General features: G+C 46.6%; 2 protein-coding genes across 16 annotated transcripts in view; both read right to left on the reverse strand.

Annotated features, from left to right (window-relative positions):
- LOC123990898 (protein PALS1-like) overlaps positions 1–5,554 on the reverse strand; it is a 34,192-nt gene extending 28,638 nt beyond the window's left edge. The window contains exons 1-2 of the mRNA XM_046291894.1: positions 5,359–5,554; positions 886–1,452 (exon numbers count right to left, since the gene is read on the reverse strand). Coding sequence (XP_046147850.1) covers positions 886–1,297 — 412 coding nt within the window. The 5' untranslated portion in view covers positions 1,298–1,452; positions 5,359–5,554. The remainder of the gene's footprint in view (positions 1–885; positions 1,453–5,358) is intronic.
- Positions 5,555–6,567: 1,013 nt separating this feature from the next.
- LOC123990901 (gephyrin) overlaps positions 6,568–26,255 on the reverse strand; it is a 148,659-nt gene continuing 128,971 nt past the window's right edge. For 7 of the 15 annotated variants that reach the window (XM_046291900.1, XM_046291908.1, XM_046291905.1 and 4 more), the window contains 12 exons: positions 19,511–19,603; positions 18,966–19,021; positions 17,921–18,040; positions 17,446–17,504; positions 16,905–17,058; positions 15,123–15,244; positions 14,818–14,929; positions 13,596–13,669; positions 12,445–12,512; positions 12,231–12,334; positions 8,436–8,532; positions 6,568–7,960 (listed from right to left, as the gene is read on the reverse strand). In XM_046291900.1, the coding sequence (XP_046147856.1) occupies positions 7,827–7,960; positions 8,436–8,532; positions 12,231–12,334; positions 12,445–12,512; positions 13,596–13,669; positions 14,818–14,929; positions 15,123–15,244; positions 16,905–17,058; positions 17,446–17,504; positions 17,921–18,040; positions 18,966–19,021; positions 19,511–19,603 (1,193 nt within the window). In that variant the 3' untranslated portion in view covers positions 6,568–7,826. The remainder of the gene's footprint in view (positions 7,961–8,435; positions 8,533–12,230; positions 12,335–12,444; positions 12,513–13,595; positions 13,670–14,817; positions 14,930–15,122; positions 15,245–16,904; positions 17,059–17,445; positions 17,505–17,920; positions 18,041–18,965; positions 19,022–19,510; positions 19,604–26,255) is intronic. The other 8 variants (XM_046291911.1, XM_046291904.1, XM_046291910.1 and 5 more) reach the window with 5 other exon arrangements.

Raw genomic sequence — 26,255 nt, forward strand, 5'->3', positions numbered from 1 at the left:
CAGAGACACAGCACCAGGGGAAAGGGAGGGTAAAGCCTATCTTACACAGCCCAGTCTATTGTTATGAACCAGAAGCTGGTCTGTTTGAGTGGGTATACCTGAGATAAGAAGAAGCAGGGAGGGTGTATAGTGTGTGTGTGTGTGTGTGTGTGTGTGTGTGTGTGTGTGTGTGTGTGTGTGTGTGTGTGTGTGTGTGTGTGTGTGTGTGTGTGTGTGTGTGTGTGTGTGTGTGTGTGTGTGTGTGTGTGTGTGTGTGTGTGTGTGTGTGTGGGCAATTTAGTAACTTGATGTAGTCATTGAGTGCTAGGAATAAGATATAAGGTTATATTTTATTAATGGTCATTATTTTATAGGCACTTGAGGCAGACTTGAGTTTTATGGTCATAAGAGTCTGCTAAAACTGGTCAGCAGCAACCGCCCGTCTCCTCTAAATCTAGCCAACTGACACAAAAGCTAATACTCTGAATTTTGACTTACTTAAATTAACTCGTTTTCACGTCACAAATCATATTAAGATCACTTAATATGATTTACAACCACCCTACAACCAAGCAGATAGTTTTCAGGCCTATGCAGGAAAGAGAACACCGACAAAAAAAACTCACTTCCAAACCGAAGTGTTTTAAACTTCAAATGAATCCAGAGGTGAGGGGGAGTGAGTGACTTTAATGTGACTAAATGGAGAGAGCTTCTGCATTGACATTCACTTCTGATCCCCCATTCTCCACCAATACCCCTCGCTCAGCCCCCTCCCTAAAACACTGACTCTTTGTTTCACAGAAATGTCACAAAAGCTCCCAACTCTCCTATTCTTCTTCTCACAGAGCTACCCCTCGCCTCCACCTCCCCCACTTCCTCCCTTCAGTCCCACATGACCCTACTCACCCTCAACCGTGTCCCCGCCAAGCGGGGGGCTCCCATCCTCGGTCTCCTTGCCCGCCTTAGGCGCTTCGAACGTAGGGTTGTCGATACCCGTCTTGGCTGGGTTCTGGGCAAGCTTCTTGAGCCTGAGTGAGGCGTTGAGATTGATCTCATGCTTCCCTTTGTTGGCGTTCTCCTCCCTCTTCCTCCTCAGCTCTTCCTGGTACCTCTGGATCCTCTCCATCTGGGCGCTGCACCGGGAACCCTGCACAACGCTGCTCCCAGTCCCCACCACCTTGTCCCCAGGGGGGCAGTCCACAGCCCTCTCCCTCTGCTGCAGCTTGGCTTCACTCCCACGACCCTCTGTGCCACTCACAGGCCCCATTGGGTCCTCTATTACATATCCGGGTCCTCCGTTCCTGTGGGAAGTGATCATCCCTGCTCCGGGAGTTTGGCCCTGGCCTACACCCGTGTGTGATGGTAGCTCAATGTCCACTATGAAGGCCTGAGGCTAGGACTCCTCACTGCAGCAGGGGCCATATCACTTCAGTCGGGAACGGATCTTATCTGTCTTCAGTGGGGCAGCAGGTCCTGAAACAGATAATCAGGATAGAGCAGCAAGGTTACCACTGTTTTAGTCTTGTGAGCCATATGCGACAATAATAGCCAACCTGGTTGCTTCACTCTGACCTTTGTTAATCACCTGTCTTACTACAAGAACCACCATTCTCTCCTTGCTCCTCCCAGGTTTCCAACCACAGGAAGAGCTAATCTAACTCCTAACATGGCAACCTCCCTGGCCTGCCCTTACTTTGCCTGCACCAATCCCTTGAGTCCAGCAGGTTCATCCACCCTTGTCTGTCACTCTGTCCCCAGCAGGACTTGCCCGAGTATCTCTCCTTCTGAGTATCTATTCTTCGTTTTAATACCCGCTTAGCACTTAACTCTTTGCTCTCTGGGTCCTTCAGGCTGATCTTATCCATCTACAGCCATAATAGGGATACAAAATGAGACAATAAGTGTAGGATATTGCACTCAACCAATACCGTTATACTACGGGTATGCAACCAACCTGATCTGCTATTGCTGCTGTGGATTACAATCTATTTTAAGGATGTTACCCAGTATTAATCTGGATTAGCCAACTATATGATTGTATGACTATCAGATGTTCATTGGGAAATAGACAACTGAACTTCAAGTTCTTTTTACAGGGCCAAATGTGAGTCTTTTATTTTTCTTCAGAAAGGGGTGAGAATGGATGAGGAGAAAGCGCTTTGTGTGTGAGGGACGGAAGTACAGTATTTCAGGATGCCAGGATGCGAGGACAAAGTTCTCACGAAGGTGAGGTTCTGTCTGGCTAAGAACAGTAGAATGGAGAAGCAGAAAGCTAGGACCATTACTCAGGTAGTGTTTGGGGCACATAAAAATCAGCCGGCTCTCTAAATGTCCACCCAACCAAGACCCAGTCAGACCTGGTGCTGTGGGAAACGGGAGAAAACCTCATGACAATGAAGCAAACAATGTAAATGTCTCGAACTAACATGACAAACAGGAAACCCAGTGAAAGGGAATAACAGGAAATAACATGAGAACGTCATCAATGTAATAATGAAAGATTATCTTGGACATTTTCTCAGCATTTTCTTAGACTGAAACCTGGGAGGATCCTGTCAGAGATGCAGCCACCCACAACACGTCCCACATGGTAAACCTCCCTATCCCCCTCACCAGCTAATCATGTCTGGCAGGTCTCCTTTCATTTAGCCCCGTTTAGAGCGCGGTGAGGCTGACAAACAGTACAGACAGCCACAGTCAGCCACCAAGGCCATCTGTTCCTCTCCTGTGGGGTTGGTTAAGCCTTGGGAAAAGGGATCTGCTAGTTTACTATACTCCTCCAGGCTTCACCTCTGTCAGCAGTGTGAGACTGAGGAGAGATCTGGTTTACTACACTCCTCCAGGCTTCACCTCTGTCAGCAGCGTGAGACTGAGGAGAGATCTGGTTTACTACAGTCCTCCAGGCTTCATCTCTGTCAGCAGCGTGAGACTGAGGAGAGATCTGGTTTACTACAGTCCTCCAGGCTTCACCTCTGTCAGCAGCGTGAGACTGAGGAGAGATCTGGTTTACTACAGTCCTCCAGGCTTCATCTCTGTCAGCAGCGTGAGACTGAGGAGAGATCTGGTTTACTACACTCCTCCAGGCTTCATCTCTGTCAGCAGCGTGAGACTGAGGAGAGATCTGGTTTACTACGGTCCTCCAGGCTTCATCTCTGTCAGCAGCGTGAGACTGAGGAGAGATCTGGTTTACTACGGTCCTCCAGGCTTCACCTCTGTCAGCAGCGTGAGACTGAGGAGAGATCTGGTTTACTACAGTCCTCCAGGCTTCATCTCTGTCAGCAGCGTGAGACTGAGGAGAGATCTGGTTTACTACACTCCTCCAGGCTTCATCTCTGTCAGCAGCATGAGACTGAGGAGAGATCTGGTTTACTACGGTCCTCCAGGCTTCATCTCTGTCAGCAGCGTGAGACTGAGGAGAGATCTGGTTTACTACACTCCTCCAGGCTTCATCTCTGTCAGCAGCATGAGACTGAGGAGAGATCTGGTTTACTACGGTCCTCCAGGCTTCATCTCTGTCAGCAGCGTGAGACTGAGGAGAGATCTGGTTTACTACACTCCTCCAGGCTTCACCTCTGTCAGCAGCGTGAGACTGAGGAGAGATCTGGTTTACTACACTCCTCCAGGCTTCACCTCTGTCAGCAGCGTGAGACTGAGGAGAGATCTGGTTTACTACACTCCTCCAGGCTTCATCTCTGTCAGCAGCATGAGACTGAGGAGAGATCTGGTTTACTACGGTCCTCCAGGCTTCATCTCTGTCAGCAGCGTGAGACTGAGGAGAGATCTGGTTTACTACACTCCTCCAGGCTTCACCTCTGTCAGCAGCGTGAGACTGAGGAGAGATCTGGTTTACTACAGTCCTCCAGGCTTCACCTCTGTCAGCAGCGTGAGACTGAGGAGAGATCTGGTTTACTACACTCCTCCAGGCTTCATCTCTGTCAGCAGCGTGAGACTGAGGAGAGATCTGGTTTACTACGGTCCTCCAGGCTTCATCTCTGTCAGCAGCGTGAGACTGAGGAGAGATCTGGTTTACTACTGTCCTCCAGGCTTCACCTCTGTCAGCAGCATGAGACTGAGGAGAGATCTGGTTTACTACGGTCCTCCAGGCTTCATCTCTGTCAGCCTGAGGAGATATCTGAGAGCTGGCATTGGTTCTGATGAGATGACTGCATGTAAATTCAACTATGAATGCACACACACACACACACACACTTTGTAGAGGTAACTGTATCCAAATGTAGGCCTAAGTAGGATTATCTTCACTCGTATAATTTAGAAGTGTATAAAATCAATTCACTAACTGTAAGCTTTACAATAGACAGTAGGGCTCAAGGGTCATCTAGCTTTAACTACACTAGATCATAGCTAATTGATTCATTGAGGGGGACATTGATAAGAGGTGCCCCTCTGGGTAAACAGGTACAAATTGGTGGCTCATTAAATACTGTTCCTTATAGCTGGTGGCTAGACTACTTGTCAGAGTGACTGCTTGTGTACCAAAATGGCACCCTATTCCCTATATAATGAACTACCTTTGACCAGCATTACGGACTCTGCTCAAAAGCAGTGCACAACTATCTATAGCCCTATTTATACCTGGTGCTAACATGGGTCCGTTGTCCTGATCTTGTCCACATTCTGATTGTGGCCAGATTACCAGAAATGTGTCTACACATGGTATTAAAATGTGTCTGTTATCCTACCACTGTGTCTGCATTGTGACCAGATTTCCTGGTCCCTTCCTTTATGACAATTATTTCACAGCTATTCTTTCTAAATAATAAGTATTTATTTATTTATTGCAAGACATAATGGTGCTACCTGTCAGTGATTTTAGAGGGTGGAAATCATGATGATTTAGCAAAATGTATAGAAGCAGGACAGGACAGCCATGTGTGCTTGATTAAAAGTAAGTTATTGTTAGACTTACTTAGATTAGGCAGTTTAGAGGTTTGTTTCACTGCTGGCAACAGCAAAACCTATTACATGTCTAGTAGTGGGGCTAATACTGGGAGCAAGGAGTTATTGTTACATAATGGCACGACATAGGTGTTACATAGTAACACCGTTAATGTAACAATTATAGCCTACATTTGGAGTGATCTGTCATGTATTGCGATAAACAGCCACTTAAATTGTGAAATACAGCAATATTTTATACAAGTTAAATTGATGCATTTGTAGGCTTGTTGTTTGTGATTTTCTTTATTGAATAGTTGGAAAACCGTTGGGTGGCCAACATTCCACATCATACAGTCATTGCATTCTACACACACACTCAAGAGTGCGCTGATCCTGTTGGTGAAGTTGGTATTCAATGAATGTTTCTAGAGTAGTCAATCGATCGGACTCAAGTCTCACTACACAGAGAAGTCTACTCACCGCTTCCAAGTCTTCACAGAAGAAGTAATCCCGTAATCCCTTAACATGCGATGGTTCTGAAATGTCGTGTTCTATTGCGTACATAACATTTCCAAGATGCGTAGCTTTAACGTCTTTATTCTTCGGCCTGGTCTCTCATGATCGTACTTAGCGGGTCTGTGGCGAGTTGGGTCAGCTCACATCATTGTGGTGTAACTGCGCATGGTGTTTGGGCATCTCCCAGGCAAACCCACAGCGCCACAGTTGACCATTTAAATGGTCATGCGCCAAAGTGTTCACCTGTCAACAGCCTGAAATACCTTGAAATTCTATTCCCCAAACAATGCACTAGGTTACTTTCAGCACGATACATACATAACGGCTAAATATTACAATAAGAAGACTTTGGTCAGAATTAGTGGAGTTATGGAGAATAGACTGTGCACCTCACGATCATATATGTTTAGTGGAATTATATTGTAATATCACGTGGCAGTGTGCATGAAATCAATGAAAAAGGGGTCACACTTTAAATGAAGTAGCCGTCAATTTATAAAGGCTTTACATAGGATATATAAAGGCTTCATAAACACTACATAACTGCATCACAAATCCTCTTTAAGAGTATGTAATACTATAAATGGTTTATAAAGGGTGGCATAACCATTCCCACTTTAGGGTGAATTGCCATATGCGACGTAATGCACTGTGTACGCGTATACACCATTTATAAATGATTTGTGAGGCATTTATGTAGTGTTTAAGAAGCGTTTCCTTATACTATATAAAGCTTTTACAAGTTGTACTTAAGTTTAAAGTGGGACCGAAAAAGGAAGCAATTGATGATTCTAGGTAGGGTCAGTCAACGGCACCTGCACTGTATCTATCTGCCCAAACACAGCTTCAGAACTATTTCCACTGTATTTACTATGAGGGTAATCCGCTCTCATCTCTCAGTGACACGTGTATTTATAATCAACCGTTCAATGGCCTAGGTTTCTTCATAGGCTACGTCAGGATGCGGAACGTCCAGGGCCCCGTATTCATAAAGCGTCTCAGTGTACCAGTGTTGATCTAGGAATATAATCCGAATTGCAAAACGAATCCTAGATAAACACTCCTACTCTACAGGCCCCGGAAGTGCCAATAAACTTGATCAACGTGATCATGTTAATGGTCCACCCTAAAACAAGGTGTCACTGCACGCATCAAAGAAGAACACTTTTTTTTCTTTGAATAGGTTTTTATTTGAAAAAAGGAAACCCAACAATTTGTAATTTTTTTTTTTACATATTGATCAAGGATTTTTATTATCGTAGTGTCTTTCATCAGTTTCATATCATTACGGAAAATGTATTATAGTACAGCGTTGTTCAATGTCTCTTCATTGCTTAATAATAATAATTTCCTTAGGAGTGCTGGTCACATATATCTGTACAATATGGTTCATCTTCTTCGCATTTTTTTTTATCTGTACATTTTTTTGTGAAGTCAGTTAAAAAGGCTGTCAGCACTTAAAGAAGCTGTTTATTTTATTTCAGTTTTTTCTCCCCCCTTACTCTTAGTCAATCAAATAAAAGTTTTTGTTTTTCACGGGTGACCACGCCCCCAGGGGGTTCGGGCGCAGAGTTGCACCTGGCCAGATGATAAATAAGGAAGCTTCAGGGTCTGGGCAGGTTGGTTGGTGACTGCCCCCTTCCCTCCTATCACCACCATCGTCCCTGCCCAGGCATTTGGCACTGCGCACATAAACAAGACTCACAAGATAAACAACAAGCAAAGCTCTTTGTGAAGCCATTATGATGCATACTATAACGAGAGAAAAATAGAAGTGTGTGGCGTCACCGTTAAAGCGTCACACCACAGAGAAAGTAGACCTAGATTATGCCCTCCCCTCCTTCCTCTTAACCGAGCACCGTGGGAAATCTGGAGTCTTCCTCATTGTTTTTCTTTATATTTAAAAAACAAACATTTTTCCCGCACTAAAGATGAGAAAATAAATATATATATATATATTATTTTTTTTGTCCTGGCAGGCACCTACAGCTCTATTAAAATGCTACCGATATCGATAAGATCTAGCATTGAACACACAAAGCAATTGCAATGAAAGGAATTAAGTTGACTTATAATATAATATAATAATGATAATAAGAAGAATAATGATAACAATAATACGAATAATCATAATAATATATTACAGAATAAATCTCTTTTGATAATTCGATTTTTTTCTTTAAAAGTTATATTTTTCTTTGTCTGAAATACTATTATAATCTTTTTAAAGTAATTATATATATTTTTGTATCATATGTACCTAGGTTTGTGATCGAGATGTTGACTATACCTCAACGTTATCCAAATCAATAAAAACTAGCTGTGCCGTTGCATATTACAGAATAGTCAATGATATGTGGACATGCACCGTGAAACACCCATTTGAACCCTCTCTCTCTATGAAGCCATCTCAACGTCCCCCTTTGATGACATCATAGCCGACCGATGACCATGACGTCGACCACCTCTCCCTTGTGCAGCTCCACATATTGCTCTGTTTTTGGAGGTAGCATCAGGAGACCGTTGGCGCTGCGCATGCTCATCAGCCTGCTGCTCACCTGGTTACCTACAGGATGGAGGAAAGGATAGGGAGGAAAGGAGGGAGGAAATGAGGAGAGAGAAAGAGACTGATGGTGAGAATACATGCACTTTAGGCCCTAACCAACCACACAAATCCAGGAGGATCTATCCCATGACAGTCAGGATGACCTCGGTACCACACCATGCAATGGGGTGAGAGGCTACTAATACCACACAATCTAATTGTAGCTCTTTATGCACTTGAGCTCTACAGTATACTGAATCAATTAGGCACTACATGGAATACAAAACAATGAAAATAGTCACAGTGGGAGGCTTTGTTAGATTAGAGGACTGTAGCTAACCCCTCTACAATTGCCCATGAACAAAATCAATGAACAGTCCACTGATAGTCCGTTATAGAGCCTGTGACTACACATGCAGTATAATATAGCAGCGTATCGCTCCGTATCGCAGGGCACAATAAAACAGAATAGAATAGAATGGGGTTCTATTATTACCTGTGCTTTGTGCCCATGGCAGAGGCTCCTGGTGGTGCCATGTCAGAATGCAGCGGTGGTACTCAGGGCGAGGATCCAACTTTACGTCACATGACAACTACGAGACATGAAAGGAAGTAAACAAGTGTACACTTCAGGAGTAAGGACAGATTATTGGGGCGCAAAAATGTAAACGCTCATAGGTAGGACCCAGGGGGCCTCATTTATAACCGTTGCATACATTTCACACTAAATATCTGAGTGCGCCATTTCTGAAAAAGAGTACTTATGCCAAAAAATATAGATTATGAAAACTTTGCACACGCCATACATACTTGTGCGCATGCTTTCCGTTGTAAATCAGACCTGTCGCAAAACTGTGTGCACCTGTTTTGGTGAAAATAACACCATTTTGCTGTAGAATTTGGAACTATTGGAATTAGGCAACAGCAGTTTCTAAAAGAAAGAGCAATGGCAAATGTTATAGTGTTTTTGGAAATGGCAGAATCTTTTAATCTTTTGCAGTAATTTATGGCAAAGGAATGTGAGTTTCTGAAAGAGAAAACAATGGCAAATTGTTGTGGAAACATTGTAGGCCTACTCAACAACAAAAAATACAGTAGCATACTTCAATGTAAAAGATAAAGTGTTGGTCTTTGAAATTCGACTGTGTAACCTACTGTGTAACCTATTATAACCTATCCTCTTCCATCCTATCATCTCTTCCCTCTGCTCAAACCTTCTCCAACCTATCTCCTGACTCTGCCTCCTCAACCCTCCTCTCCTCCCTCTCTGCATCCTTTGACTCTCTATGTCCCCTATCCTCCAGGCCGACTCGGTCCTCCCCTCCTGCTCCGTGGCTCGATGACTCATTGCGAGCTCACAGAACAGGGCTCCGGGCAGCCGAGCGGAAATGGAGGAAAACTCGCCTCCCTGCGGACCTGGCATCCTTTCACTCCCTCCTCTCTACATTTTCCTCCTCTGTCTCTGCTGCTAAAGCCACTTTCTACCACTCTAAATTCCAAGCATCTGCCTCTAACCCTAGGAAGCTCTTTGCCACCTTCTCCTCCCTCCTGAATCCTCCTCCCCCTCCCCCCCCTCCTCCCTCTCTGCAGATGACTTCGTCAACCATTTTGAAAAGAAGGTCGACGACATCCGATCCTCGTTTGCTAAGTCAAACGACACCGCTGGTTCTGCTCACACTGCCCTACCCTGTGCTCTGACCTCTTTCTCCCTCTCTCTCCAGATGAAATCTCGCGTCTTGTGACGGCCGGCCGCCCAACAACCTGCCCGCTTGACCCTATCCCCTCCTCTCTTCTCCAGACCATTTCCGGAGACTTTCTCCCTTACCTCACCTCGCTCATCAACTCATCCCTGACCGCTGGCTACGTCCCTTCCGTCTTCAAGAGAGCGAGAGTTGCACCCCTTCTGAAAAAACCTACACTCGATCCCTCCGATGTCAACAATTACAGACCAGTATCCCTTCTTTATTTTCTCTCCAAAACTCTTGAACGTGCCGTCCTTGGCCAGCTCTCCCGCTATCTCTCTCTGAATGACCTTCTTGATCCAAATCAGTCAGGTTTCAAGACTAGTCATTCAACTGAGACTGCTCTCCTCTGTATCACGGAGGCGCTCCGCACTGCTAAAGCTAACTCTCTCTCCTCTGCTCTCATCCTTCTAGATCTATCGGCTGCCTTCGATACTGTGAACCATCAGATCCTCCTCTCCACCCTCTCCGAGTTGGGCATCTCCGGCGCGGCCCACGCTTGGATTGCGTCCTACCTGACAGGTCGCTCCTACCAGGTGGCGTGGCGAGAATCTGTCTCCTCACCACGCGCTCTCACCACTGGTGTCCCCCCAGGGCTCTGTTCTAGGCCCTCTCCTATTCTCGCTATACACCAAGTCACTTGGCTCTGTCATAACCTCACATGGTCTCTCCTATCATTGCTATGCAGACGACACACAATTAATCTTCTCCTTTCCCCCTTCTGATGACCAGGTGGCGAATCGCATCTCTGCATGTCTGGCAGACATATCAGTGTGGATGACGGATCACCACCTCAAGCTGAACCTCGGCAAGACGGAGCTGCTCTTCCTCCCGGGGAAGGACTGCCCGTTCCATGATCTCGCCATCACGGTTGACAACTCCATTGTGTCCTCCTCCCAGAGCGCTAAGAACCTTGGCGTGATCCTGGACAACACCCTGTCGTTCTCAACCAACATCAAGGCGGTGGCCCGTTCCTGTAGGTTCATGCTCTACAACATCCGCAGAGTACGACCCTGCCTCACACAGGAAGCGGCGCAGGTCCTAATCCAGGCACTTGTCATCTCCCGTCTGGACTACTGCAACTCGCTGTTGGCTGGGCTCCCTGCCTGTGCCATTAAACCCCTTCACCTCATCCAGAACGCCGCAGCCCATCTGGTGTTCAACCTTCCCAAGTTCTCTCACGTCACCCCGCTCCTCCGTTCTCTCCACTGGCTTCCAGTTGAAGCTCGCATCCGCTACAAGACCATGGTGCTTGCCTACGGAGCTGTGAGGGGAACGGCACCTCAGTGCCTCCAGGCTCTGATCAGGCCCTACACCCAAACAAGGGTGTAGGGAGGAAGTACAGCTCCCGCTCAGCCCAGTCAAAACTGTTCGCTGCCCTGGCCCCCCAATGGTGGAACAAACTCCCTCACGACGCCAGGACAGCGGAGTCAATCACCACCTTCCGGAGACACCTGAAACCCCACCTCTTTAAGGAATACCTAGGATAGGATAAGTAATCCCTCTCACCCCCCCCCTTTAAGATTTAGATGCACTATTGTAAAGTGACTGTTCCACTGGATGTCATAAGGTGAATGCACCAATTTGTAAGTCGCTCTGGATAAGAGCGTCTGCTAAATGACTTAAATGTAAATGTAAATGTTATAAAATGTTACACTGCCTATAGGATCGCATACAGCAAAACTTGAAATACACAGCCTATCTATTTACTAGGTTACTAGGCCCAATTAAATGAGATTTGGGCATGGTATGTTGTTGTATGACTTCTTCGTGAATATGAACCCATCACAGCCAGAAGAGGTGAGGAATTTATTCTGCAATGTTTATGAAAATAAAATAAATATAGGAAATAGATTTCTATGTCAAATTATTTTACTTTCCAAAAATAAAACAGAGCTATCCACTCTCCACTCTTCACTACCGTCAAAAAGCTCCTGTTAAAAAAATCATCAGAATAAGAATAAGTATGTCATAATATCCCCTCTATGCACAAAATACTTACTTGCCTGCTAGCAATACAACACATCAACCACTATATAATGTGCATACGCAGAGTATAAAATGTGCATACGCAAAGTATAAAATGTGCATACACAGAGTATAAAATGTGCATACGCAGAGTATAAAATGTGCATACACAGAATATAAAATGTGCATACGCATAGTATAAAATGTGCATACGCAGAGTATAAAATGTGCATACGCAGAGTATAAAATGTGCATACGCAGAGTATAAAATGTGCATACGCAGAGTAGAAAATGTGCATACGCAGAGTATAAAATGTGCATACGCAGAGTATAAAATGTGCATACGCAGAGTATAAAATGTGCATACGCAGAGTATAAAATTTGCATGGAGCTGATCCTACTTCGAGGTACGCGGGCTCCTTTTCAATTCCTTCTCAAAACGCATTGGAGGAGAAGATCCCAGATTCCTCCACTCTGACCTCCTCCTCCAATGAATTTGGAGAGGAAGGCGAGAATAGAGGATGCAAGCAATTGAGGTAAGACAAATTGAGAAAGATTCATGGAGCCCTGTGCCTTCTTACCCTGGCTTTGATGATGGTGGGCCGTGGGTCCAGGATCCCCTGCATCTTCCTTAAGGCGGGGATAACAAAGAGGTTACATGTCACCACGGCAGACACGGGATTACCTGGGCCCGGGGGGGGGGGGGGAGATGGGGAGAGAGAGAAAAGAAGAGTGTGTTAGAAAACCAGTCTGGGAACGATTGTCTGATTCCCTCTTTCTCTTTACTTTACACACTACCTGGGAGGGCAAAGATGAGTTTGCGAGCGCCGTCCATATCCAACGTGGCGAATGTTGTCGGGAGACTGAAATGATGGGAGAAGAGAAGAACAACACGGTTGTTCAAGGAACCATCCATCGACACATCCACCTAGCCAGCCATTCATCCATCCATCCATCGACACATCCACCTAGCCAGCCATCCATCCATCCATCCATCCATCGACACATCCACCTAGCCAGCCATCCATCCATCCATCCATCCATCCATCCATCCATCCATCCATCCATCCATCCATCCATCCATCCATCCATCCATCCATCCATCCACCTCCAGCATCCATCCAGCCATTCATCCATCAATCCATCCATCCATCGACACATCCACCTAGCCAGCCATTCATCCATCCATCCATCGACACATCCACCTAGCCAGCCAGCCATTCATCCATCCATCCATCCATCCATCGACACATCCACCTAGCCAGCCAGCCATTCATCCATCCATCCATCCATCCATCCATCCATCCATCCATCCATCCATCCATCCATCCATCCATCCATCCATCCATCCATCCATCGACACATCCACCTAGCCAGCCAGACATTCATCCATCCATCGACACATCCACCTAGCCAGCCATTCATCCATCCATCCATCGACACATCCACCTAGCCAGCCATTCATCCATCCATCCATCGACACATCCACCTAGCCAGCCATCCATCCATCCATCCATCGACACATCCACCTAGCCAGCCATTCATCCATCCATCCATCCATCCATCCATCCATCCATCCATCCATCCATCCATCCATCCATCCATCCATCCATCCATCCATCCATCCATCGACACATCCACCTAGCCAGCCATTCATCCATCAATCCATCCATCCATCGACACATCCACCTAGCCAGCCATTCATCCATCCATCGACACATCCACCTAGCCAGCCAGCCATTCATCCATCCATCCATCCATCGACACATCCACCTAGCCAGCCATCCATCCATCCATCCATCCATCCATCCATCCATCCATCCATCCATCCATCCATCCATCCATCCATCCATCCATCCATCCATCCATCCATCCATCCATCCATCCATCCATCCATCCATCGACACATCCACCCAGCCAGCCATTCATCCATCCATCCATCTCACCCTGGTTTCATGAAGACTCGTCCAAAGTGGATCTGAGCATGCAGATCAATATCCAGCACCTGTTTCAGATAGTCCTGAAAAAGAGGATCACACATTTTGGAGTCTTCAAAGGTACACATAAACATTAGACAAAAACATTCACCTTCTAGTTATAGTGTAGCTGTACTTAAAACCCAGATAGGTCTTGTGCACCATTGGGGTGTATTCAACAGGCACCAAACGGAAGACAACTGACTGAAACAGGAAGGGAGTACTTAGATAGAAATGTTTCATTGCAAAAATGTTTTTGTTTTGGGCCCTAATGAATACGACCCTTGCTGTGTGAAATTGTACATTTCTCCACATAATATTAACACCACAAGTACATGTATGTATGTAACATTTGTGTCAAATGTATAGGTAACGAAATAGCTGTAAAAAAACAACAACAATTATGTCCTCCAAAGAGGGATGTGCAAATTAAAAACCTGGTCTCAGAGCATTTTGTATCATTATGTAAGTAAATTCGAGATTTAGCATTTAGTATGATATGTTACGTTTCGTAAGGTATGTATTAATTAGTGGATGTCCATCACCGATTTTGTATGATATATTACGAATAACAATTTGTATTATATGTTACAAATTTTCAAAACGTACTATATTGTAATGAAACAGCAGGGAGCAGGTCTCGAACCCTTGACCTTCTAGCCCGAGGTCCGGTGCGCTATCGACTGTGCCGTAAAAGCATGCTCGTGCGGCAAGGTCGATTTCCGCGCTTATAAACCCAGGGTCGTTACAATATGTTACAAATTTACACAAGGTAGTAATGTTAGCAATTTGGCTAACGTTATCTAGGCTAGGGTTTAGGGTTAAGGGTAGGGTTAAGTGTAGAAGTTAGTTTAAATGGTTAAGGTTAGGGGAAGGGTTATCTAAAATAAAAAAAATAGCTAAAACTTGCTAAAATGCTAAAGTTGTCTGTAATGAGATACAAACTCACAACCTTTGGGTTGCTAGACATTAGCCTTATACTCCCATCCATCCATCCTACTTACATTTTTTGCCTTCGACAACTATGTCTTATGTAACCATACCAAACATAACATATCATACTAATTTGTTACATCTGGTCTATGAGACCAGGCTGAAATAATATCTACTATATATTTTTAAACAGTTCCCCATCCCAACCACAAGGTGTCAGCATAGTGCAATGTCATGACCAATGACCATTCATACTCACAATTTGCTCACATACCTTCTCTCCCATAGACACCCCTCCAGAGGTGATGATGACGTCAGCACGGCTGATGCCCTCGTTCAGGGCGTTCAGGAGGTCGTCTGGGCTGTGGGGCCGATAGACAGAGAACAGTTACCAGTTACCATCAAACACCACAGAAGAGGAGAAGAGAGGAGGAGGAAGAGGACTAGGAACAGGAAGGAGAGTAGACAGAGAAGAAGAGAAGGGATAGGAGGAGGAGGAGGAAAAGGAAGATGAACAGAAAGGGGAGGAGCATCAAGAACAGGAAGAGGAGTGTGAAGTCCTACTTGTCTCCCACGATGCCCAGGTTGATGGTGGGATATCCGTGCTCCTGGATGGTAGCGAGCAGCGTGGAGCGGTTACTATCCCTGATCTTCCCTGGATGGAGGTCGTCCTCTGGGTTCAACAGCTAGAGACACCAGGGGCCGTGTTCATTAGGCACCAATTGGAGAAAAAAAAACTAACTGCAACAGGAAGGGACAACCTGGATTTGTCCAATAAGAAACACTCATTGCCGGTTTCTTTTGCAAAATGTTTTAATAAAGACCCAGTGCATCTGTTTTGATCTCAATATCAAGTCATTTTTGGGTAACAATTAAGAAACTTGCTGTAATATTTAAAATGGTCAAACGTGAACAAATGTAGCTTTTTGGCAAAAACGATTTCTCTAGCAGGAATTTTGCTAGGACTGTCTGGGAGTGATCAGAGTGGTGCGGGGAAGGTCACCAAAGCGACGTACTAACCACAGGATTGTGGTGCAGGGATCAATCCACTAGAGCGGAGGGACTTCATAGGAGGGACGTTTGGAACTCTCTTTATTTGTCTATTAACATTTAGGTTGAATATTTCCCAGGGATTTGACAAATGTTCCATCCTGACAATAAATCACTTTCTCCCTGGTAACCCGGTATTTCCAAAGCCGGAAGTGTCATTCAAAAGCATGCCAGGTTTGGCTGGGGTAGGCCGTCATTGTAAATAAGAATTTCTTCTTAACTGACTTGCCTAGTTAAATAAAGGTTCAATAAAAATGTATAAATAAATCAAGTCAGTTAAGAACAAATTCTTATTGACAATGACGGCTTAACCCGGATGACGCTGGGCCAATTGTGCACTGCTCTATGGGACTCCAAATCACGTCCGGTTGTGATACAGCCTGGAATCAAACCAGGGTCTGTAGTGACGCCTCTAGCACTGAGATGCTGTGCCTTAGACTGCAGTGCCACTCGAGAGCCCCCTCTTATCAAACAGGTTTGATAACAGCTTTGATCGAAAATTCAAGCCTGAATCTACCTGACCCCGATAAGCCATACATTAAATACATTTTATGAGCCATACATTATGAGCCCAAGCCCAAAAAAGCCCAAATGATTGTGCCGTGATCCAATACATATACAGTATGATATATAGGCTTCTGCTGTTGATATAAATAATGTTTTATAATGTACTGCGTTCACACAGTTATTTATCCAGTTATATATCAGTAAATGCCGGATTCCCGCCAATCAACCCTACCCTGGTGTCAATAGGCCAGTCAAAACTCCCCTCATGCAAAACCTGCTGATTAGAAAGTCCTGTGTAAATTGTATTTTCAACCAGCAACTATTAGGGAATAACCCTGATTAAATGTTATCGCACTTTTATAATGTGAGTTTCATTAGTTGTTGATACAAAACAAAGGGAAACTGAATTTTGACTGCACTGGGCCTTTAAAACAGGAGCCTGGGTTGGTGCCGGTCAGCACACTCATGTACTGTTATGACTGTCCGAATACAGTACTTTCAACAGCTTCATTTCCTCATGTCATTCCATCTATGATTAGGGCCTGGAGGTTGGGCTGACCACAGGACCTGACCAGCAAAAACACAGCCAAGTCTGTCTGTCTGTCTGTCTGTCTGTCTGTCTGTCTGTCTGTCTGTCTGTCTGTCTGTCTGTCTGTCTGTCTGTCTGTCTGTCTGTCTGTCTGTCTGTCTGTCTGTCTGTCTGTCTGTCTGTCTGTCTGTCTGTCTGTCTGTCTGTCTGTCTGTCTGTCTGTCTGTCTGTCTGTCTGTCTGTCTGTCTGTCTGTCTCACCTCGTTGCCTGTGGACATAACAGCCACCACGGGGAACTTCTGCACCTCCACCTCGGTGACCCCTACGGTGGCCAGCAAGCCAATCTCAGAGGGGCCCATGTGGGTTCCCTTGGACAGGACACATTCCCCACGCTTGATGTCATGACCTATGGGCCTGGAGAGAAGCGGAGACCGGGAGGGGATAGGATTCAGAGGGACACCATTGAAACATATGTTCACACATTTTACAGACAAATAACTACAGACACTCACACACTACATACAGAAAGACACATACACATGTGGTTTCCATATGTGCAATATGTGTTTGATCCCGTTTCATCTATTCCATTCCTGCCATTGCTATGAGCACACACTCCACCAGCTTCCACTGACAACCACACACACACACACACACACACACACACACACACACACACACACACACACACACACACACACACACACACACACACACACACACACACACACACACACACACACACACACACACACACACACACACACACACACACACACACACACACACACACACACACACCTGATGTCCTGTCCTGGACGGGCCTGGACGAGGATCCGCACCTCCAGCTCCTCGGTGCCCTGAGAAGGAGACAAGACAAAACATTCTGTAAGGAGCTATCATCACAACCATTTACTACTGTCCCCTAATCTAGAAGACTCCCTACTAAACACTATTCTCTGTTCCTGGGTAATCAGCATAGCCGCTAAGCCTTCAGCAGCTAGACACTCTACCTGATACTAGGCTTTGTCTAACTATTGTCTAACCAACCCCTGGATGTAGACACTATATCCTGGTACTAGCCTAAGTCTTTTGTTGGAAGGCTCTACTGTCCCAGACCTAGACACTGGCCTAGTAAGTTTCTACTATATTGTCACGTTTCTAGACCTTATACCCAGGTAATAGACAGACACTGCTAGTTCCTTAGAAGAAGCTAGGACATGAACCCTGTCCCTCTTCACAGGGCTAAGGGTGAGGGGTCAAAGGTGAGACTCACATCCTCAGACTCGCGGAGCAGCTCTGTGTCCTCCACCTGTACCACAGCGTCCGCCCCACAGGGAATAGGAGCCCCCGTCGTCACCCTCATCACCTGGCCTGGCATCACTGTGTGGGTGGGCTGCAAGGGAGAGAGAAAGAGACTGGTGTCAAATACGCATGCACACACACACACACACACACACACACACACACACACACACACACACACACACACACACACACACACACACACACACACACACACACACACACACACACACACACACACACACACACACACACACACACACACACACACACACACACACACACATGCAAATGAACGGACACACACTCGGACGTACACAGACGTTCCAAACGTATCTGTAGACTGTCCCCCTAGGCTCTCTTAGAATCCTAAAACATTGGTATGTGTCTAAGCGTAAGGTATTATTGTGTTTCCCAGTCACAGGCAGACACATAGCAACAGCACAACAACATATCGCATCAGACATGCAGAAGGTGTATTGATGTGTCAGTGTGTTTGTGTGTGTGATCTCGCGTCATGCATCAGTGTGTGTGTGATACCGTGTATAATGAGGCCAGGCAGGCGGCCCACCTGCGAGTGAGTGGGTTGCTGGGTAATTCAGTATGCTGAGTCAGTACTGTGTCGCTACGCTACGGGGGCGTGTTCCTCACGCGCACACACGCACCCGCGCACACACATACACACTTCTGCTCTGAAGGAGTGTTTTACATCCACCTCCTCTGTCTAGCAGCCATGCCACAATTGTATGTGTGTGTGTGTGTTTCGATATTTCTCTACATGAAGCGAGTTTCCAGCCAGTTGCTTGTAGCTGTGTGTGTAGTCACGTTATAGAAATGGTGACGTGTAAGTGTGTGTGTGTTTGTCTGTAAGTGTGTGTGTGTGTGTGTGTGTGTGTGTGTGTGTGTGTGTGTGTGTGTGTGTGTGTGTGTGTGTGTGTGTGTGTGTGTGTGTGTGTGTGTGTGTGTGTGTGTGTGTGTGTGTGTGTGTGTGTGTGTGTGTGTGTAAGGGGGCGAACCTGTTCTCCAGCCTGGGATTCTCCGATGATGAAACGGTCACCTGGACCATCAGCCGCTAAAGAAATAAAATAAAATGTAATTACATCTGTGTGTATGTTTGTATGATTGTGTGTATATGCTGCTGCGTGTTTATCAATGTGTGTCTCTGTGTGTGTGTGCCGTGTGTGTGTGTGTGTGTATCTACGATATGTTTGTGTGAGTGGGTGACTGTGGAAGAGTGTCATTTAGCTGACTCGTGTTTCAGTGGGTAGTGCCTCCTGACTTCACAAACAGGAAGGGCATATCAGCACAGAGAGAGGGATAGCATGCCATGTATTCAGCAGTACAGTACAATATGACATAAGGCGGTATACATTATGTGTGTGTGTGTGTGTGTGTGTGTGTGTGTGTGTGTGTGTGTGTGTGTGTGTGTGTGTGTGTGTGTGTGTGTGTGTGTGTGTGTGTGTGTGTGTGTGTGTGTGTGTGTGTGTGTGTGTGTGTGTGTGTGTAGTGCAGTGTGTGGTTGTGTAGGCTACATTGCAATATATTACAGTTGAATACATACCTCTTACTGCATAACCATCCTTGACAGAGGCGGGGAACGGGGGCAGGTTGTCTTTGGCATAAACGTCCTGAGCCAGGACTCGACCCATCCCATCTAGACAAAAGAGAGAGGGGATGGAGGAGGAGAAGAGAGAGGGGATAGAGGAGGAGAAGAGAGAGGGGATAGAGGAGGAGAAGAGAGAGGGAAAGAGGAGGAGAAGAGAGAGGGAAAGAGGAGGAGAAGAGAGAGGGAAAGAGGAGGAGAAGAGAGAGGGAAAGAGGTAGGAGAAGAGAGAGGGAAAGAGGAGGGGAAGAGAGAGGGAAAGAGGAGGAGAAGAGAGAGGGAAAGAGGTAGGAGAAGAGAGAGGGAAAGAGGAGGAGAAGAGAGAGGGAAAGAGGAGGAGAAGAGAGAGGGGATAGAGGAGGATAAGAGAGAGGGGATAGAGGAGGAGAAGAGAGAGGGGAAAGAGGAGGAGAAGAGAGAGGGAAAGAGGAGGAGAAGAGAGAGGGGATAGAGGAGGAGAAGAGAGAGGGAAAGAGGAGGAGAAGAGAGAGGGAAAGAGGAGGACAAGAGAGAGGGAAAGAGGAGGAGAAGAGAGAGGGAAAGAGGAGGAGAAGAGAGAGGGAAAGAGGAGGAGAAGAGAGAGGGGAAAGAGGAGGAGAAGAGAGAGGGAAAGAGGAGGAGAAGAGAGAGGGGATAGAGGAGGAGAAGAGAGAGGGAAAGAGGAGGAGAAGAGAGAGGGAAAGAGGAGGACAAGAGAGTGGGAAAGAGGAGGAGAAGAGAGAGGGAAAGAGGAGGAGAAGAGAGAGGGAAAGAGGGGGAGAAGAGATAGGGAAAGAGGAGGAGAAGAGAGAGGGAAAGAGGAGGAGAAGAGAGAGGGAAAGAGGAGGAGAAGAGAGAGGGAAAGAGGAGGAGAAGAGAGAGGGAAAGAGGAGGAGAAGAGAGAGGGAAAGAGGAGGAGAAGAGAGAGGGAAAGAGGTAGGAAGGGAGAGACGGATGGAAAAAGAAAAAAGAAGAAAAAAAACGTAGAGGGAGAGAAGAGGGTATGAGAGAGAGGAAGGGAGAAAGGGAGAGGAGTGACAGAGAGGAAGGGAGAAAGGGAGAGGAGTGACAGAGAGAAAGGGAGAGGAGTGAGAGAGAGGAAGGGAGAAAGGGATAGGAGTGAGAGAGAGGATGGGAGAAAGGGAGAGGAGTGAGAGAGAGGAAGGGAGAAAGGGAGAGGAGTGAGGGAGAGGAAGGGAGAAAGGGAGAGGAGTGAGAGAGAGAAAGGGAGAGGAGTGAGAGAGAGGAAGGGAGAAAGGGAGAGGAGTGAGAGAGAGGAAGGGAGAAAGGGAGAGGAGTGAGAGAGAGGAAGGGAGAAAGGGAGAGGAGTGAGAGAGGGATTGAATGGAATTGAGAGGGAGAGAGGGAGAGAGAGAGAGAGAGGGAGAGAGGGAGAGAGAGGAAGGGAGAGGGGGAGGGAGAGGGAGAGAGCGAGAGAGAGGAGGGACAGATGGAGGGGAGAGAGAGAGAGAGGAGGGAGAGAGGGCATCTGTTTCAGATGAAGACACGGAGAGACATATGTGCCAGAGGTGTGTGTGTTAGAGAGAGAGTGTGACACCTCTCATCAGGATCTCTGTGGGTGACTCACCACCTGACCAGAAAAACTCACACACATGCACACAAACACCTGAACAAACACACACACACACACACACACACACACACACACACACACACACACACACACACACACACACACACACACACACACACACACACACACACACACACACACACACACACACACACACACACACACACACACACACACACACACACACACACACACACACACACACACACACATACACCCAAACCTAAAGAAAACATACACATCCAAACAAACACACACACACCGGAACAAACATACACGGACACACACAAACACAGACTCTCGTGTGTGTGTCTTCCTGTGATTATTAAGTGGGTGTTAATGTGAAATCTGATCTATGATATCAATGACTTACATGAGACAGAGAGCTAAGGATTGGGACACACACATACGCACAAAACTCTCACACACATAAGAGTAGGTTCAATTAATGTTCCAAATCTTTCAAATACTTCAAGCATTTGATTGAGCCTGCAGGGCCAGATGTTGGGACGTGAGTGGATTTGCACTTCTGGGACTATTCAATGAATTGATAGTCTTGTGCCAGGCAAGCTTAGACAAGCTAAGACAAGCTCCATTAAGCACACACACGGACCATGCCCCCTCCTCCCCCACCACACACCTATCTCTCTCCCTCCCCTCCGACCCACACACCCCTCTCCCCTCTCCATCCCCTTCCCCCACCAGCACGGGAGCTCTTCCATCCTGAAACACCCTCCCCCCAAAACAACATGAAACATCACTTTACTGGGAGAAAAGAGAGAGAACACACCACCATAGCTGTTCTATTAGTCATGATGAGCACAGAACTGAATCAGAAGTGTGTGAGTGTGTAAGTGTGTGTCCTGTGTCCTGCCCCCAGGTCAGGTCTGTGTCACCACCACCACACTGATGTCACACAGCCAGGGGGGTGACCACGGCCCTAAGGCACTCTGACAAAGGCCCCGAGGGCAGTGCCCTAGGAAGAGCTAGGGGGACAGACATGCTCCAGGACCAGTGTGTTTATACTCCTCTGAATGTGTCTGTACACTGTAATATGACATTCAGAGTATGTGTGTAACATCTAAGCCTGCAGACAAGAGCCAGAGTCAGCTTAAACCCTGTCATGTGTAGTTCATATTGTCAGTGAGGTGGTTGAGCCTAACAAGGTGCTACAAGTCTGTTCTGTACCACCGACATTCTATTGTAATATGAATAATGTTATTTAGCAGACGCTTTAATCCAAATTACAATTTTACATACTGTTGGTCCCGGGAATCAAACCCACCATCCTAGGACCACACTGTTGAGCTACTGATCATGTAGTGCTAAGTTAGGTAATGGTCACTTACTTTATGTCTGTGAGTCTCTGGGTCTCCTGGTTTCGACTCCTTCGACTAGGGTGGTAGTTGCGAATCTACCTCTGTTTATTATGGATGATCAAATCCAGAAAGAGCTGAGTTGGTTTGCTAAGTTTGCTATCAGTTTTCATGTACTGTCGGCAGGATTTCAGGCAGATGCCATTAAGCATGTTGTTTCGTTCAGGAGGCAATACTTCTTGTTTCTGAACAACAATGAGTAACACATAAAGCCCATAGACAAGGTGAGGATACAAGCGCCAGTGGCGGAAATCGAGGTCAACTTGCAAGGGGCCATGAGACATAGGTAGCAGAGCCTTGGTGTAGTTATGTTATAGATGGTGGTGTAGATGAGGCTGGGTCTAGTCATGCTATAGATGGTGGTGTAGATGAGGCTGGGTCTAGTCATGCTATAGATGGTGGTGTGGATGAGGCTCGGTCTAGTCATGCAATAGATGGTGGTGTAGATGAGGCTGGGTCTAGTCATTCTATAGACGGTGGTGTGGATGAGGCTGGGTCTAGTCATGCAATAGATGGTGGTGTAGATGAGGCTGGGTCTAGTCATTCTATAGACGGTGGTGTAGATGAGGCTGGGTCTAGTTATGTTATAGATGGTGGTGTAGATGAGGCTGGGTCTAGTTATGCTATAGATGGTGGTGTGGATGAGGCTGGGTCTAGTCATGCTATGGATGGTGTTGTAGATGAGGCTGGGTCTAGTCATGCTATGGATGGTGTTGTAGATGAGGCTGGGTCTAGTCATTCTATAGATGGTGGTGTGGATGAGGCTGGGTCTAGTTATGCTATAGATGGTGGTGTGGATGTGGCTGGGTCTAGTTATGTTATAGATGGTGGTGTAGATGAGGCTGGGTCTAGTCATTCTATGGATGGTGTTGTAGATGAGGCTGGGTCTAGTCATTCTATAGATGGTGGTGTAGATGAGGCTGGGTCTAGTCATGCTATGGATGGTGTTGTAGATGAGGCTGGGTCTAGTCATGCTATAGATGGTGGTGTAGATGAGGCTGGGTCTAGTCATGCTATGCCTAGACAGGTTATGCTATTGGATGAGGAGAGTATAGTGGGGAAGGGCAAGTGACTACGGGCGGTTGAGGAGGGTGTCAAAGCTGTTTGTAAAATCGTACAACACGCTATGAAAAATGAGGGGCATGGTGTCCTCTCTCCCAGGAAACGTTTTAGGTTGAGGAAGTGGGTCAGAACCGTGCGTAAGGGTCGACCTTCAGACACTGTTTAGATGTATAGTTTCTTTCTGGCACTGGGGCTTTTTAAGCTTTGCTATTGGTCTCTTTCTTTGCTGGCTTTTCTCCCACTTCTTATGGAGACTCTTCGGGTAGGCTCACTCAATATAAATTGCCCCAGAGATGTGGGAAAGAGGAGTCTGTTGGGTGAATATGTAAAACAAAAAAAACTACATGTGTTGTTTAGTGATGTGGTGAATGAAGTCGATTGGAGGCTTTGGTGGAAAAGGGCAAGTGTGCTGAGCCATGGAACAAATGTTAGTGCAGGGTGGCAGAAAAATGTGCTCCTTTGTGCAGGGGTAGACTGCTTGTAGTAAAATCAGAAATTAACAACAGGGGTTTTGTCCTTATAAATGTGCATGCGCCTAACACAGGGAGGGTGTCTTAGACAGGAACTCTGTAGCTGTACGATGGATTTTATGAAAGATAGAAATGGGGTGGAGAATCTATCAGGCTCAGTGGGGGTTCAGGGACTTCATTAAGCAGTTTGATCTAGTGGATGTTTGGAGAACTAGACATCCCAACACTAGACAGTATACAATGGTAAACGTCTTTAGGACTAGGGTGAGTGCAGCCCGACTAGATCAGTTTTACATGTCCAGGAATCAGAGCAATAGGCTGTTGGGAGCTACCATTCTCCCGGTGGATTTTTCGGGTCACCACATAACCATGGCTTAGTTGTCTATTTTACCAGGGCTTCGGCAGGCATCATATTGGAAGTTTAATGTAAAGCTATTACAAGATGCCACTTTTTGCTGAGGTTTTAAGCGAAGAGAGGAGTATGTGTCTCTGAGTCAATTGTAGCATGTGGGAAAAGTCCAAATTCGGCTTTTCTGTCAACAGTAAACAGCTCTCTCATCCTCAGAGGCTAGGAGAGTATTGGGGGAACTCGAGCATAGTATCAGTGAAGTGGAGGTAGAGCTGGTGGGGCAAGGCAATGTAGACCTCCAGACTAATTTAGCCGAATTATGTAGGGACCTGGGCAGTTTTTTCCAGGTTAAAGCAAAGGGAGCACTTGTAAGAGCTAGGTTATCCATGCTCAAGGAGATGGACACTCCCAGCTCCTTCTTATTTGGTTTAGAAAGACAGAGTGGTGAAGCCAAGGGTATGCATTGTCTACGCCTGTCTGTTGGGCGGGTGACCTCTGTGGTGGGGGAGATGCAGGATTTTTTCTGGTTGGGCATCACTGGCTGAATGTGACAGTGTTGTACATGTCCCTCCACGAAGGAGGACAGGGCCTGGGGACTTCTTCTGGTTGGACCATCACTGGCTGAATGCGACAGTGTTGTACATGTCCCTCCACGAAGGAGGACAGGGCCTGGGGGACTTCTTCTGGTTGGACCATCACTGGCTGAATGCGACAGTGTTGTACATGTCCCTCCACGAAGGAGGACAGGGCCTGGGACTTCTTCTGGTTGGACCATCACTGGCTGAATGCGACAGTGTTGTACATGTCCCTCCACGAAGGAGGACAGGGCCTGGGGGATTTCTTCTGGCTGTCCATCACTGGCTGAATGCGACAGTGTTGTACATGTCCCTCCACGAAGGAGGACAGGGCCTGGGGACTTCTTCTGGTTGGACCATCACTGGCTGAATGCGACAGTGTTGTACATGTCCCTCCACGAAGGAGGACAGGGCCTGGGGGACTTCTTCTGGTTGGACCATCACTGGCTGAATGCGACAGTGTTGTACATGTCCCTCCACGAAGGAGGACAGGGCCTGGTGGAACTGGAGAGCAGGGTGGCTGCATTCTGACTAAAGGCGGTGCAGAGATTGCTGTACCCATACTGATGTCGGCTGGAGGGAACCAGCATGCGCACTGCTGAGGAGAGCTGGCAGATTACGGTTGGACCAGCAGCTGTTCCGCATGAGGCTGGAGAGGCTGAGTATAGCAGGTCTCTCTAAGTTTTACCCTGCGGTGTTGAGGGCCTGGCAGCTGCTAAGACCTACACGAGAAGGGGGTGTGGAGCCTGAGCCTATCTTCCACAATCCAACCATTCTTTTGAGATTAGTTCAACCAGCCATCCTACAGAAGCAACTGATGGCAGCGAGTTTACTAAGGCTGAGTGACCGGCGGCTGCTGGGGAGAGGGTTGGAAAACCCCGGAAGTCCTGGCACAACAAACAGGACTAACATCTTTTAGGCTGCTGGAGAAATTCCTGGGGGAGGTCTAGGTGGCACTGTCCGAAATGGTAAGTGGGTGTTTCAGCGGCCAAAGGGGGAGGTGCCACCACTGTTTCCACCACTGCAGTTGACGGCAGAGACTGGGGACTGGCAAGGGGGAGGACTGGAGGACTTGTTGGACTTTAACACTCGAGCCTGGGGGAGTTTGAGGGGGTGGGAGGTGAAGCCCTCTACAACCTCTGCATCTATAGTTGATGTGTTCGTAATGTGATATATACAGTAATATGATGTAGTCAGTGGATGACTCACTCTACTGCCTGACCTTTGTAATAGATGATTGATAGATGTACTCATCATGCTGACCATACACAATACACTAGTTGATGTGTGTGCTGATT

Source organism: Oncorhynchus gorbuscha, linkage group LG12 (assembly GCF_021184085.1).
Source record: "Oncorhynchus gorbuscha isolate QuinsamMale2020 ecotype Even-year linkage group LG12, OgorEven_v1.0, whole genome shotgun sequence".
In the NCBI taxonomy this organism is placed as follows: domain Eukaryota; kingdom Metazoa; phylum Chordata; class Actinopteri; order Salmoniformes; family Salmonidae; genus Oncorhynchus; species Oncorhynchus gorbuscha.